We start from the raw sequence: 14,462 nt of genomic DNA, 5'->3' as shown, positions 1-14,462 counted from the left end.
GTGTGGCGGCGCCCGGGTCCCCAGCTCGGGGCTCCCGCCCCCTTCCTCGCCAGCCCCGGCGCCAGCCCCTCCCTACCCGCCTTCTCTGCGTTTTCTCCGCGGCCTCCGCCGCGCCTGGGACTTCGCGTCACGTCCGGCGGCCAGGACAAGTCCTTCCGGAGTCACTCTGGCGGCCGGCCTTGCGGATTGGGTGAGGGAAAGCCGGAAGCGCGCCGGGTCTGCGCTCGCCGCCGGATGCGGACCGGCGTGGAGCCACCCGACGCCCTGGGCGCTCCGAACCTGGCTGGGCCGCGGGCGCCGCGCGGGGGCGCTCGAGAAAGAGGCCGAGGCGGGTGCTCTGAGACGGTGTTTATTGGCTCCTTAGAAATCAGAGTCAGTAACAACTGTACAGAGGGCCCCGTCTTCTTTGCGCCCACCCCTGCCCACCCACGCCCGATGGCCCCCGGAAAAAGCAGCTTTATGTGGGCACAGGGAGAGACTCCTCCGGGATTCACAGTAACCAGAAAACAAAAACGGAAATAAATTAAGTGGTATGGGGTAGGATAGGGAGTCGCGTTCCCCAAATCAGTGCATGAAGAGGGGTGCCCAGGACCTGGAACCGGGCTCCCCACAAGCTCCTTCCCACCAGAGGGAGTGTCTGGGCCCCAGGCATGGAGCTGTGCTCCACTTCCCACCGAATTCTGAGAGCCTGCCCACATGCTCCTGCGCATCTGCCGAGGCTGAGCACCTGTGCATGCCGCGAGCCACTGGAATGAGGTGGAGGCAGTCGTCGCTCAGAGTCCACGGGCCGAGGCCCAGCTGTGCTTGTAGTAGTGGCGTCTCACCCCTCATTCCACCCGTACCAGCAGGGCATAGAGGAGTGTGGCCCCCTTCTCCTTAGTGACCCACTCCAGTTCGGCTGGGCTGAAGTGAGGATCAGGAGGTTCTCTGAGGGCAGCAGAAGGGGGGCCTGGGGTGTAGGAGCCAGGGCGCACACACACCTGGAACGCCACCTGAGCCTGGTGCGTCCGCTGGGATTTGGGGTCCCGGAATCTGTCAGATGAAACAGAATTAGCAGTGGGGCCTTTGGCCACATCACCTCCCCCTGCTTGCTAGTTCGGCTCTAGCCACACTGGCCTTGTCCCTAGGATATGCTCCGCTTTGCTGGGACCTAGCACCAGCAGCTCTCTCTCAGTGAAGCAGTCTTCCTCCCAAAGCCTGCTTAGCCAAACCCTTCACTTCCTTCTTCAAGGTGCTCAGACGTCCCACCCCTATGCCTGCCATGACTGCCCGCTTAAATATGCCCACTGCAGCCGCATTCTCATCTGCTGTATCTTTCTTTTGTTTCCGTACTAGTCACCTCTAAACTTTAAAAATACTAAGTACTGGGACCAGCAGGTGGCGTGGTGGTTAAAGCGCTGGATACTCCCACATGGCCAACCACTGGTTGGAGTCCCAGACCTGGTGGCTTGCTTTCTCATCTCCCTCTCCCACCCACCCCCCACCCCTTCAAATTAAAATAAATGAATGAATAAATAAAATAAAATAATTTAAAAAATACTAAGTACTGGGACCAGCAGTTAGCGTAATGGCTATGTCACTGGACTCCCATGTAGTAAATCGCGGTTCAAGTCCCGGACCTGGTGGCTTAAACTCACACCAGGCGCATGTGTGTGCATGCCGCCTGCACAAGAGCCCAAGAGGAGAATGGAGGAGAAGGGATTGTGACGTGGCCATCCCCCCAGGGGGGGATGTCTCTCTGTCTTTCTCTGTCTGTCTGGTGAGCGCACGCGCCCTATAGCAAAAACCTCTCCAAAAAAAAAAAAAACTAAGTACTTATTGCATGTTACTGTTCTAGAGAGCAGACACAAGTTCCACAAGAACAAGGTTCCTTTTTGTGGACAACATGTGATAATGAATGAGTGACAGGCTGAGGTGGAAATTGAACGACTATCAAGACAAAGTGGAAAAGGAGGAGGGCCCACTGGGAAGACCCAGGTGGGGCTCCCTCTTGGGCTAAGCCTCTCAAACCAAGGACCCCACGTCTCCCAGCCCCTAGGTACTCACTGCACTTTGGAGGCCAGGGTCTCGGCCCCAGCATATTGAAGGGACGGGGATAGCAGCACTGGAGGGGGCTGCTCCTCCCGAGGAGGTGCACAGTTCTCGCCTGGCTCCCCAAACCCCACCTCTGGCTCTCCCTTCAAGGGCCGGCAGCTCAGGATGGAGGCAGTGCCTGTGAGGAGAGCAGGGTCAGGGCAGCCCTTCGATTCCCCTCACAGCCCCCAAGACCAGCCTGCCCTATCTCTGCCTGTTTTAAGGTACCTGCTCCCAGCTCCCCTCGGTCCAGCACCCTCCGTACAGCTGCCACATTGCTCCCGTGATATGCCATGTGCCACTTCTTGGTTAGTGTCCCAGCCTCCAGGCGGGGATTCACCCTAGGAGGTGGACAGACAGGATAAAGGTCACTGGCTCCAAGGCCATCCCTTAGACAGGAGTTTTTCTCGTTTCTTCCACGCACCCTCTTGGGACCCTCCTTTCTCAAGGGGGGAAAACAACAGGAGAATGCATGACCATTTGTACCTGAGGTTGAACCTGCACCAGCCAAAGGGCAGGGCATATTCCCTGGGGGGTTCCCCTCGGCGCCTGTGGGCCTCATCCCCTCGCAGCTTCCGGCAAGACTCACAGTAGCACAGGCTACGCTTCGGTGGAGGCACGAAATAGTCCTCTGTGGGAGAGCAGCAGGTTGGTGCTGTAGCTCCCACCCCGGGTCCCCACCACACTACTGCCCTCCAGCTGGCTGGCAGGACTCTGATCATGGCTCTGGAATGAGGTGGGTTCCAGGGGACTGGGACTCACCAGGAAGCAACAGCAGTTCTTGGAAACGGGAGCAAAGGGCATGGTACTCGCAGCTCTTGAGGGGGCTAGCAGCAGGTGGCGGACCCCAGCACACACTTTCCTTGATACCTGAGGGGGTGGAGGGCACGTGTCACAGGAGCTGGGGCGAGAAGTATGGGGGAGGGGCGAAAGTGGGGGGCAGGGTCCTTGTCCTTTGAGGCTGGCGCACCATCCACCATGTCAGCTTTCTCCATGTCCCCTTGGGTTCCTGCACTCTTCCCACTGGCAGCCCCTGGTTCAGGGCTCACGATTGTCACCTGCAGGAAGAGGGGCGGTCAGCTAGAGCCTGCTGTTTCCCCTCTGTGAACCAGAGACTTCCCAGTTTCCCCTGGCACTCCACCTTCCCGCCTCCACTCCACTCACCTGCTCACACTGCCCATAGAGGTCCACGAGCGCGTGGCAGGGCTGGGGCACGTCTGGCACAGCCACCCCCTGGTCCACCCCATTGACATGGAGATGCAGCCCCCCAGAGCTGTCGAGCCGCCTCCAGGCGGGGATTCACCCTAGGAGGTGGACAGACAGGATAAAGGTCACTGGCTCCAAGGCCATCCCTTAGACAGGAGTTTTTCTCGTTTCTTCCACGCACCCTCTTGGGACCCTCCTTTCTCAAGGGGGGAAAACAACAGAATGCATGACCATTTGTACCTGAGGTTGAACCTGCACCAGCCAAAGGGCAGGGCATATTCCCTGGGGGGTTCCCCTCGGCGCCTGTGGGCCTCATCCCCTCGCAGCTTCCGGCAAGACTCACAGTAGCACAGGCTACGCTTCGGTGGAGGCACGAAATAGTCCTCTGTGGGAGAGCAGCAGGTTGGTGCTGTAGCTCCCACCCCGGGTCCCCACCACACTACTGCCCTCCAGCTGGCTGGCAGGACTCTGATCATGGCTCTGGAATGAGGTGGGTTCCAGGGGACTGGGACTCACCAGGAAGCAACAGCAGTTCTTGGAAACGGGAGCAAAGGGCATGGTACTCGCAGCTCTTGAGGGGGCTAGCAGCAGGTGGCGGACCCCAGCACACACTTTCCTTGATACCTGAGGGGGTGGAGGGCACGTGTCACAGGAGCTGGGGCGAGAAGTATGGGGGAGGGGCGAAAGTGGGGGGCAGGGTCCTTGTCCTTTGAGGCTGGCGCACCATCCACCATGTCAGCTTTCTCCATGTCCCCTTGGGTTCCTGCACTCTTCCCACTGGCAGCCCCTGGTTCAGGGCTCACGATTGTCACCTGCAGGAAGAGGGGCGGTCAGCTAGAGCCTGCTGTTTCCCCTCTGTGAACCAGAGACTTCCCAGTTTCCCCTGGCACTCCACCTTCCCGCCTCCACTCCACTCACCTGCTCACACTGCCCATAGAGGTCCACGAGCGCGTGGCAGGGCTGGGGCACGTCTGGCACAGCCACCCCCTGGTCCACCCCATTGACATGGAGATGCAGCCCCCCAGAGCTGTCTAGCCGCAGTCCCAGGATGGTGCCTTCGGGACACGTGTCCAGATTTGGCCCAAACTTCTCACAGATCTGGGAGGAGAGACCTACTGTCTTCCAGAGATCAGACTCCCACCACCAGCTGCCACCCCACCCTTCACCCCACTTCGGGCTGCTATCCTGGCTTTGCTCCCATGGTGCCCACTGCCCGCCCCCACTTTAATGACCCAGAGCCCCCTTCAGCAGCAAATATACCCTCTTCACAGCAGGGATGTGAGGGGGTGGTAGGCCTCAGGCTGCCCGGGTAACTCTGAATGCCCTTACACTCCCTGCTGTCTCCCTCTGGACCTGTGGTCCTACTGCCGAGGTCTGGGTACAACCTCCCTTTTGGACAACCCTTCCCTGCGCCCTGCTCAGAAGACTGGCCCTCGCCCTTCACTCTACTCCCTACTCACCTTGAGGCCGTTGTGGAAGATACCACGGCCCCGCAGCAGCCAGGCTGCCCGTTTGAGGGCACAGGCAGAAGCAGGGAAGTTGAGCCTCTCAGGTGGGCAGGTGATGACCCCCAGGATGAGGGACGATGTCCACTGCCGGTTTAGAAAGTCTATCCGCACCTGGAAGATAGAAACCACTCCACAATCACGGCCTCCAGAGAAGAGGCCACCCCCCAACCACAGCAGGACCAGGCTCCTCAGCCCAGCCAAGGAGGGAACACTGGGCCTCCCAGAGTGTGGCCTGCTGCCCTTTCTGACCCTTGGAGGGACCCAAACTGCCAGCTCAGCTACTGCTCCCTTCCCTCTCCAAGCCTTGCTATTGCCTCTGGGGATTCTCATCCCCGGGGGTTTCTTTCACCTGACTCATTTTGACTTATTCTTCAGTTGACAGCAGAAAGCCCCCTCCTCGGAAGTCCTCACTATCCCCACATATAGGATCAAGCATCTCTCCTAGGGAACCAGGAGTTAGTGTAATGGCTATGTCGCTGGACTCCCATGTAGTCGACTATGGTTCGCATCCTGGACCCGGTGGCTTAAAACTCACGCCGGGTGCATGTGCGTGCATGCCCAAAATCCTGAGAGGAGAATGGAGGAGAAGGGATTGCAGCGTGACCATCTCCCCTGGGGGGTGATTTCTCGCTTTCTGTCTCTACGTCTCAGTCTGTCCGGTGAGCGCACGCGCCCTATAGCAAAAATCTCTCCAAAAAAAAGAAAGGCATCTCCCCTAGACTCCCCCAGCCCCTCCCCAGTGCTCCCCCTCACCAGGCACCAGCTGGGGGTGCTCCATGATGACTGGATTGCCACCCCCACCCGCACCACAGAGTGGGTACGGACTTCCAGAGAACTCAGCGAGGAGCTGCCTTCCACTTGCCTCTCACCTGGGAAGTGCCCTCAGGAGGGCTGGCCTGGGGTCACCCTAGAGAGAGAGAAGCTGGGGATGAGGCAGGACCCACCTGGACCAGCAGCTGGGGCACCAGGGGCTGGTTGATGACAACGATGCCCTGGTTGTAGCTGGCCACCCGCGTGGCTGTACGGTTCCCATTGGACAGGAGGATGTTCTTCCCATGGTTCTCCAGGAACTCCAGGGCTGTGGGCGTCACACCCACTTGGTTCTGGTCCTGGCGTGGAGGAAGAGACTGAGCTGCGTGGGCTGCCAGGCCTGATGCACCTCACTAGGGTTCACAGAGACTGAGTTTACATGAGCCTCTGCTGGGCTATCAGAGAACCCCAAGAAGCCTGGTGCCCCCTCCCTCCGCCCAGCCATGTGCCCGGCAGGCACTGCTGCCGCTCCTTACTCCCAGGCCATGCTCCTCGCCCTCCTCGTCCTCCTCGCCCTCGCTGCCAGTGTCGGAGCTGGGGGAAGGAGGCTGGGTGCCTTCTGACTCCTCCAGCCTCGTGGAACTGACGATGGACACGCTGCGTACTGGCCCGTAGAGATCTAGCACCGCCCACACGTTCTGGGGGCACACAAGAGCCGGGAAGTCAGAGATGGGACCTGCACCTGCTCCAGGACCAGAGGAGGGCTCGGATCTACCTTGGCAATGCCGGTGGCCGCGGGCCCCATGTCCTCGCCATCTACCAGGATGTGCATCGTGTCATCTGCCCCCCGACGAATGCCTACGCGACTCCCCACCTAGGACCCAGGAGGGACAAGGACAGACGGTCAGCCCACCTCTCTCTACCACCCCCACTTCCCACTCATCCCGTCCCTGGAGTCGGCTGCTTCACCCCCAGCCTCTCTAGGTTCCGGCCATAGTTCATCCTCTGGAGCTGCCCGTCTCGCCTCACTTCACAGCTGGACACCATCCAGGTGGTCTTGGTCCGGAGCTCTGGCAAGGAGGGAGGCAGCCCTGGGCCACCGCCAGCCCCAGGCCCCATCTCCCCTGGCGCTAGTGTGGTCAGCCCCAGCCGGAGGGAACCTGCCCACTTCTCATCCAGCTCCTCCACTTTGACCTGCCAAAGAGCAGCTGTCAGCTGGCCATGCTGTGATGGGTCGGCAGCCCCCACCCCTACCAGGCCCCACCTCAAACACTTCCTCTGCTTTGAGCTCCTTGGTGCTGAAGACGAGGCCGTGAGCATAGCCCGCAGCACGCACTGCCCTTGTGCCGTCGTCCTCCAGGGTGACATTCTTGCCACAAGTGCTGTGGAACCGGTGAGCCACGCCAGCCACTGTGGAGAGATGCCCCCAAGGAAGGGGTACGGTTGGGGCAGTGAGCTTCAGGCAGGACTTTCGGATGGGACAGGTCCCATCTGCCACTGCGCCTCAAGACTTCCTGACACCTCTTTTAACCATAAGACAACTCATTCTTGTCCTGAACACCTGGCATCAGGTGTCCTGCTCCCTTGGTGGCAGGGACATGTCCAGGCTCTCTAACCACCGTGGGCTGTCCCCTCCCTGTGGCCTGAAGCTACCCCAGCAACTGTCTACGACAGCACCCCTCAGGCCCATGGCAGGCAAACAGAGCTCCCCCCGCCGCTGCCGAACCTGGGGAGTGCAGGGGGAAGGACTTCTCAGTGGCCGTGTTGCTGGTCGCCAGGCTGTTGTCCATGGGGCCGGTGGCATTGGTGATGGATACCTGGACACACTGGCCGTAGAGATCCACTACTGCGTACACCTCTGGGGAGGAGGAGGCGGCGTCAGCAGCCTGGTAGTGGGGGGAGGGACGAGCTGGGGCGGCAGGCCAAAAGCCAAAGTAGTCACCTTTACCCGGAGGCAAGCCTGAGCAGGCAGCGCCCTGGTCCTGGCCATTGATGAAATAGTGCAGGTCACCCTTGGCCGTCCGCATCATGCCAATGCGGGCACCGGTGCCCAGCGCGTCCAGGTCACACCCGTAGTTGTTCCGCATCGTGTTACCGTCTTGCATGATGGCTGTGCCACTGGGAGAGAGGAGAGCTGGGTAAGCCTCCCGGCTCAGCCCCACACTGGCCCCTGCTCAGTTTCTGCCTGCCAGAACCTTCTAGTACCCTGGACTAGGATCTCGACCTGGGTTTGATTGCACATCTTATCTCCTTTGACTCTGGGATCCCCCCGGGAAAAACAGGAACTACCTGAGAAGGGAGGATTTGAGCCCTGCCAAGACTGGGCAGGGCTTCCCAGAACTGCAAAGACAGACAGACCCCCTAGGTCTGCCACTATCCATGGCCACCTGCTTCCCAATCCCAACCAGCACCCTGAGGCAGCCCAACCTCAGCATCCACGTGTCATAGTCAATGTCAGTCATCGTGTTGGGGAATTCCAGGTCTTCAGGCCGGATAGCAGTCACTCCTGGGAGGAGCCGGGTGGGTCAGAGCGAGGCCACAAGCGTCCCTCCCACCCTCGGCACACACACAGATGCCCCCTCACCAGCCTCAATGGAGCCTGACCAGCGGTCCACCATCTTCTGAATGACGATTTCGAACAGCTCTCCGTCCCGCAAGGCCCTACCGGGGAGAGTGGGGATTGGAGAGGCCCTGCTTGGGAGGCTCAGCTGGGAAGAGGGCAGGCGGGCCAGGAAAGTTCGGAGACTGACCGGTTGGAGATGACAATGGCGTCATTGAACTCGCTGCGGCAGTTGTGGCGGAGCGCTGTGCGGCCCCCGTTGGTGATGACTGCGTTACTGCCGTGCAGCTGGTGGAAGCGCAGGTCCGAGCCCCCTGCCCCTGAGGATGGGGAGCTGGGAGACATCTGGTTGCTTCCCTCGGGGAGTGGCTCAGGAACTGAAGGTACCTCTGCAAGAGTGGATATCAGCCAGGTGTCTCTAGGACCTCCTACGGTCTCCCCAACCCCTGCCCCAGCCCAGGCCGGCCCTGCCCAGCCCGGCCCTCACCCACGTCATCCACAATGGTGGCCTGGGCCGCCTGGCCGTAGAGGTCGACGACAGCATAGACGCCGGGGGGCACGTTCCAGGCAGCAGGACCCTGAGTCATCCCATTCACAAAGAAGTGGAGAGTCCCGTCCTCCCGCCGCACGACGCCCACCGTGTCCCCTGCCTTGGAAGAAGGGGGCGCTGAAGTGAGGAGTCAGGCAGAGTCCCTGCCTGGGTTGGTGTTGTGTCAGCCCACCTGGCCTTCCTGCCCCACGGCTGCGGCCGGCTGGTACCCACTTTCCCACCTTGAGGCGGTCCAGGTTGTGCCCGTATTCATCCAGGATGGTCGTCCCATTGTGCATCACCCCATTGCCAGTCATCATCCAGGTCCCTATGGGACAAGGAGTGGCAGAGGACATGAAAGGGGCGGTGGGGCTGCTCTCCTTTTTCTAAAGAGACATTTTTGCGGGACCAGCAGTTAGCGTAATGGCTATGTCGCTGGACTCCCATATAGTCGACCGCGGTTCAAGTTGCAGACCCAGTGGCTTAAACTCATGCCCAGTGCGTGTGCGTGCGTGCCCAAGATCCCGAGAGGAGAATGGAGAAGGGATTGGGCGTGGCCATCCCCCCTGGGGGTGATTTCACGCCAGAGAGACAGACAGAAAGCAAGAAATCACCCCCACCAGGGAGATGGCCATGCTACAATCCTTTCTCCATTCTCCTATCAGGATCTTGGGCTCACACATGCACCCAACATGAGTTTTTATTTTGTTTTGTTTTGTTTTGAAAGAATTATTTCATGTTGGGGCTGGCAGGTGATGAGGTGGCTGTGACGGCTGGACTCCCACATGGCTGACTGCGGTTCGAGTCCCGGACCTGGCAACTTGCTTTCTCACTTTCCTTCTCTCTCTTGGGTCAACTTCAAAAAAATAAAAATAATGGCAATGAATAAAATTACTCTTTTAACTCTTTATTATTATCATTTCCCAGTTTGATCAGACAAAAAGACAAAGAGAGAGTAGGAAAGTGAGGAAGCAAACCACCAGGTCCAGGACTTGAACCATGGTCAGCCATGTGGGAGTCCAGTGCCTTTAATTACCACGCCAACTACCAGCCCCCCAGCATGATTTTTAAGTTGCTAGGACTCGAACCGTGGTTGACTATGTGGGAGTTCAGTGACATAACCATCATGCCATCTGCTGGTTCTAGGGCACCTCTCCCTTATACATGGCCCCTTTGGCCTTCCCTGAGCCAAAGCCCATCCTGCCTTTCTCTGACAGTTGGCTTTTTTCCCTAAACAGGACAAGAAAACGCTGCCGCTCCCAAGCCGGCAGAACACCCTGCCCCGCGGCACACCCACCAGGCGCTGCATAGTAGCAAGTCACAAGTGAGGAAGTGGCTGGCCGAGGAGTGCCAGAGCTGAAGGGGCAGCACCTCCAGGCCCTGCCCCACCCTGCTCAGGAGCTCACCGGAGCGCAGGTTGGTCATGGTTGAAGGCAGCTGGAGGTAGGCAGGGTTGTGGGTGGTGACGCCGATCTCAATGGAGCCGGCCCATTTGTCCACCATCTTGTCGATGCGCACCTGGAACACCTCTCCGTCCCGCAGGGCTCTGCTGCTCAGCACCACGCCGTGATTGAAGTCATCAGTGGCGCTGAGGGCACAGCAGGCAGGGAATCAGACCTCCAGTGCATGCCAGGACATGCCAAGGCTCACCCAGAGATGCCCACCCAACACCCACCAGCCCCAGCCAACTACTAAGCCTCCAACTGCAGGAGGCACCCCAGTTTTCCAACCAGGACGCCTCAGAAAAGTCTGCCTCCCACTCCCCACCCCTCCATCCCCACCCATTAGAGCCCTTATGCAGGCTTCTCCCCACCCACGGGCCATACTGGGGCCTCAGGGCAGTGCGTCCCTCGTGGGTGATGGCTGCTTTCTGGCCGCAGTTGGGGTGAAAGAGCAGGCGCTCAGGTTCTGCCTGGGCAGCAGGAGCAGAACGGCGGAGAGCGCCCTCAGGGGACAGTGCCCGCAGAATGGCATTGTTGCGGCGGAGACGGTCGCTGTGGTTATTATTGTGGACGATGGTCACCTTCACTGCCATCCCGTACAAGTCCACCACGCCGTATACCACCGGGGGTGTCAAGGGGGTAGCCACACCTGGGGCAGTGCAGAGTCAGGGGAGGAGAGTCAAACGCTGGGGGACCAAGCACCAGAGAGACACAGGAGGATGAGGTACAGAGCCAAGTCCCCACCCGCCCTGGAAGCCTCAGCCCCGTGGACTTCACTGGGCGTCCCCTTACCCTGATCGATGCCATTAATGAAGAAGTGCAGGGCAGAGTTGGACTTCCGCGTGAGGCCAATGTGGTCACCCTCCTGTTCAAAAGAGAAACAGAGCACGGACTGAGTCTATGCAAGGGCAGGCTCCAGAGTGGCCCCAGGGCCTTCCCACAGCTCCACTCCACAGGCGGACAGTTCCAAAAAGTGTTGGTGTGAGTCTGGAGGACAGGGGGGATAGACAGGTCCTGTGTCCCGGTCTTCCAGTCACAGCAATTCATGTCTTTTTTTCCAATTGCCAGAAAGCATGTGCACGCACGAGAGAGAGAGAGACAGAGAGAGAGAGAGAGCGAGCACACAAGAGAGAAAGCACCTCCCAGACGCACGTAATCATGCCACATCTTTTCCTCTATTTCGCCATCCTATCAGATTTTTTTCTTTTTTTTTTTTTTTGGAGAGGTTCTTGCTATAGGGCGCATGCGCTCGCCAGGAAGACAGAGAGACAGAAAGCGAGAAATCACATCCCAGGGGGGATGGCCACACAGCAATCCCTTCTCCATTCTCCTCTCGAGATCTTGGGCATGCACACACACGCGCCCGGCACAAGTTTAAGTCACCGGGTCTGTGACTCGAACCGCTGTCGACTACATGGGAGTCCAGCGACATAGCCATTACGCTAACGTCCCAGACCCATCCTATCAGATTTTGCATATGCATGCACACATGCTGGGTGTGTTTTTGCAAGCTGCATGGGCTGGGACTTGAGTTGATGTTGGCCACATAGGATCCAGCTCCCTACTTACAGAACTTAACCGCTGCAGGGCCAGCCCAGAGGAGACAATTACTACAGTTCCTGAATGCTCGAGGCAAGTTAGGTACTGAGTTAAACCACTTTACAAGCATGAGCTTCTTTAAACCTCAATCTATAAAACCGTGTGGTGCCTAGGCAGGGATGTCGAGTACCCAGGTGGCTCCGCTGGAGTGCCCAGAGCTCTATCCCTCGCTTACCTGCAGCTCGTCCAGACTGAATTCACAGTACTCCCTGCGGGTGCCCTTGCCATTGGTCAGGATCCCGCAGCCGCTCATCATGATGGTGCCTGGGTGAAGGTGCACACGGCAGTGAAGGCACAGGCTTCCTTCCCATCAGCACCCTCAGGCCTGTGTCCCTGCCCTGCCTAGAGCTGGTACCTGTCTGGAGGTTGGTCATGGTGGCCGGGTACTCCAGGCTGTTGGGGTTGTGGGTGGTGACACCGATCTCAATGGAGCCTGACCACTTATCCACGAGTTTGTCGATTCGAATCTGGAGTTGAGGGTGGCAGAAGGGAAGAGCAGTGAATATACTGATAAATGCAGAGGAGGGACCCCCAGCCCTTGGCTCTTCTCCAGCCCCCACTCTCCCAGCATCAGGGTCAAGCCCTACCTTTAGCTCCCAGAGTGAGGCACCAGTGACACCCCAGGACCTCGCTCACCTCAAACATCTCGTTGTCCCGCAGCGGGCGGTTGGTCATGACAACTCCGTTGTTGAACTCATCCAGGGGCCGTCGGCGCTCGGCCGTCTTATTATTGTTGCTGAGCTTGATGAGGGTCCCGCATTTCTCGTGAAAGAGCAGGGCGTCATTGGAAGTGAGGATGGGCGAGGTGGCAGCACCGCTAGAAGCCAGCCCATCCCCTGCGGGTGGGGAGCTCAGGTTCACATTGAGGAGCCCCCCGTTGTAGGCTGATAGGATGGCATTGCTCACCACCTCGGAGAGCTCCATGCTGGCGAAGTCTACAGGGGCGGGATGGAGGACGAAAGTGCGATAAGGCTCTACACCATCAGGCTCAGTGCCCTCTCCCTCTACCCATCTATGAGGCCCGGCCCTCATCCACCTCACTTCCCGCGCCCTTCCCAAGGCCTCCCCAAAGCCCTCACCATTATGCGACTCAAGGCTGTTAGGAAACGTCTCCGGCCTGGCCTGCGCTGGGGACACCATGAAGGCTGGTAGGACCAGGTAGGGTGGGAGGGGAATAAGGGTTCAGCCTCTGCTTCAGGGCCCAGCCTTTGGCCCCCTCTCTCCCCTTAACAGACTCGGGGGTCTGGATGGCCCTGCCCACACCCAGCCTCACTTGCCACTGCACTTCCACCGTTTCATCACCCACTCCCTCTGCCCACCCCTCCACCACTGCCCTGCCTGTGTGCTCACCTTCATCCCCCGAAGTCCCCTGTTCAGCCAAAGCAGAGTCTTCAGTGGGGGCCGAGGGCTCGAGGGGAGGTGTGGGGATGGGAAGAGGGGGGCTGAAACCTGGCTCAGGGGGTAGTACAGTGATCTGGGTGCACTTGCCATAAAGGTCCACGACGGCCCAGACACGAGCGGGCAGGCCTGTGGCGGCTACCCCACAGTCCCGCCCATTCACCCAGAGGCGCAGCTCCCCGGCAGCCGTGCGCTCCACACCCACACGGTCTCCTTCGCCAAGCTGGTCCAGATCCTGACCATACTCCTCCAGCACAGAGCGTCCATCCTTCAGCACCGAGCAGCCGGACACTACCCACGAGCCCCCCTTGAGCCCTGTGGCGCTGCTTGGGAAGTCCAGCACACTGGGGTCCAGCGCCGTCACCCCGATCTCAATGGAGCCACTCCAGGAGTTGACCTGTGATAGAGGTGATGAACAGAGGCTCAACATGGGCCACCAGTGGGTATCCCACACAAGGAAACCACATTCCACAGGCTACTGTGCCCCCCTTTTCCTACTTCTGTCTTCGGGCATGAATCCAAAGATGCAGACCCAGAAGTAATGTTCTGGACTCTGTCTCAGTAATTACCTGCACCTGCTCTCCCTCCATGTCCGCTGTCAGGGCAGCACCCTAACACCTCCCTTTCCACGCCCAGCAGGCTAAATTTCCTGGTCCCAACCCCCCACTTCCTCGGAATTCCCTGGTCTCTATGGCTTCAACAACAAACATGCACATGCTTTCTACGCCAATACTCTGGTTCTCTTGTACATGCCCTCTCCCCCTGGCCTGTCTCCTAGGCTCAGGCTCCGCTAGGATTCACCCTCCTCCCAAATTCTTTTGCAAGCCTGACCTGGCTACATCACACTCGCATCCTCTCCCTGAGTGTTTCTCCTCGCGCATCCTTCCTTCCTGCTCTGCCTGTGAGCTTGTCTTTCAACGGTGAGTTCTTTCCTTTTCTCTTCCCGTGACATCTCTGACTTCTCTCCATCCCCAAAAAACTGTCCCAGGAGACCCGCTGCCCAGCCATTCTAGCGGGTGAGACCGCGTATCCCTCCCGTTCCTGGGTTTCAAGTCTCGTCTCCTTCAGACCGAACATTTCGGCCCCCTGCTCCCTTCCTGCGCGTCAGCTGGTGCTCCACGGCCAGTCGGCTCCCTTTGGGCGCCAGTGATGCAAGCTGCCCTGGCGGTGCTACCCAGTCTCCCTCTGGTCCCCTCCCACCACCCTCCACTCTCGGTTCCGCTACTCCAGCTCTGCACCTTGCGGTCGATGCGGACGGTGAAGACGCGTCCATCGCGCAAGGGTTCCCGGCTCAACACCAGCCCGTGGTTAAACTCTTGGCCCGGTTGCTGCCGCCGCGCTGTACGCCCGCAGGCCGACAGGCTCACCAAGCGCCCCGTGCGCGGGTGCAGCTCCCC

General features: G+C 59.3%; 3 protein-coding genes across 7 annotated transcripts in view; 1 reads left to right on the top strand and 2 right to left on the bottom strand.

The window, feature by feature from the left end:
• Positions 1 to 154, bottom strand: part of GPS2 (G protein pathway suppressor 2) — a 3,620-nt gene extending 3,466 nt beyond the window's left edge. For 2 of the 3 annotated variants that reach the window (XM_006151817.3, XM_006151818.3), the window contains exon 1: positions 77 to 154. The gene's annotated coding sequence lies outside the window, so the exon portion shown is untranslated. The remainder of the gene's footprint in view (positions 1 to 76) is intronic. The other variant, XM_027773163.1, reaches the window with a different exon arrangement.
• Positions 155 to 277: 123 nt separating this feature from the next.
• NEURL4 (neuralized E3 ubiquitin protein ligase 4) lies at positions 278 to 14,462 on the bottom strand (the record flags this gene model as incomplete). 3 transcript variants are annotated; one of them, XM_027773157.1, is given in 29 exon segments in its annotated part: positions 278 to 1,032; positions 2,047 to 2,212; positions 2,302 to 2,414; positions 3,520 to 3,664; positions 3,796 to 3,903; positions 4,004 to 4,091; positions 4,198 to 4,377; positions 4,740 to 4,898; positions 5,732 to 5,896; positions 6,074 to 6,235; positions 6,313 to 6,411; positions 6,507 to 6,731; positions 6,802 to 6,947; positions 7,264 to 7,395; positions 7,480 to 7,655; positions 7,965 to 8,043; positions 8,122 to 8,198; positions 8,288 to 8,486; positions 8,585 to 8,747; positions 8,869 to 8,954; positions 10,033 to 10,214; positions 10,453 to 10,717; positions 10,861 to 10,933; positions 11,843 to 11,931; positions 12,023 to 12,134; positions 12,304 to 12,602; positions 12,747 to 12,812; positions 13,018 to 13,462; positions 14,304 to 14,462. In XM_027773157.1, coding segments are annotated over 29 exon segments (4,563 nt in total), but the record flags the coding sequence as incomplete, so codon positions are not given.
• The window catches only part of LOC102482099 (uncharacterized), a 7,421-nt gene continuing 6,705 nt past the window's right edge, over positions 13,747 to 14,462 (top strand). The window contains exon 1 of the mRNA XM_027773162.1: positions 13,747 to 13,985. Coding sequence (XP_027628963.1) covers positions 13,756 to 13,985 — 230 coding nt within the window. The 5' untranslated portion in view covers positions 13,747 to 13,755. The remainder of the gene's footprint in view (positions 13,986 to 14,462) is intronic.

Source organism: Tupaia chinensis, unplaced genomic scaffold (genome assembly GCF_000334495.1).
Source record: "Tupaia chinensis unplaced genomic scaffold, TupChi_1.0 Scaffold000330_1, whole genome shotgun sequence".
In the NCBI taxonomy this organism is placed as follows: Eukaryota; Metazoa; Chordata; class Mammalia; order Scandentia; family Tupaiidae; genus Tupaia; species Tupaia belangeri.
Note: the sequence above shows the minus strand (reverse complement) of the source record. Positions and strands in the feature narration are given on the sequence as shown.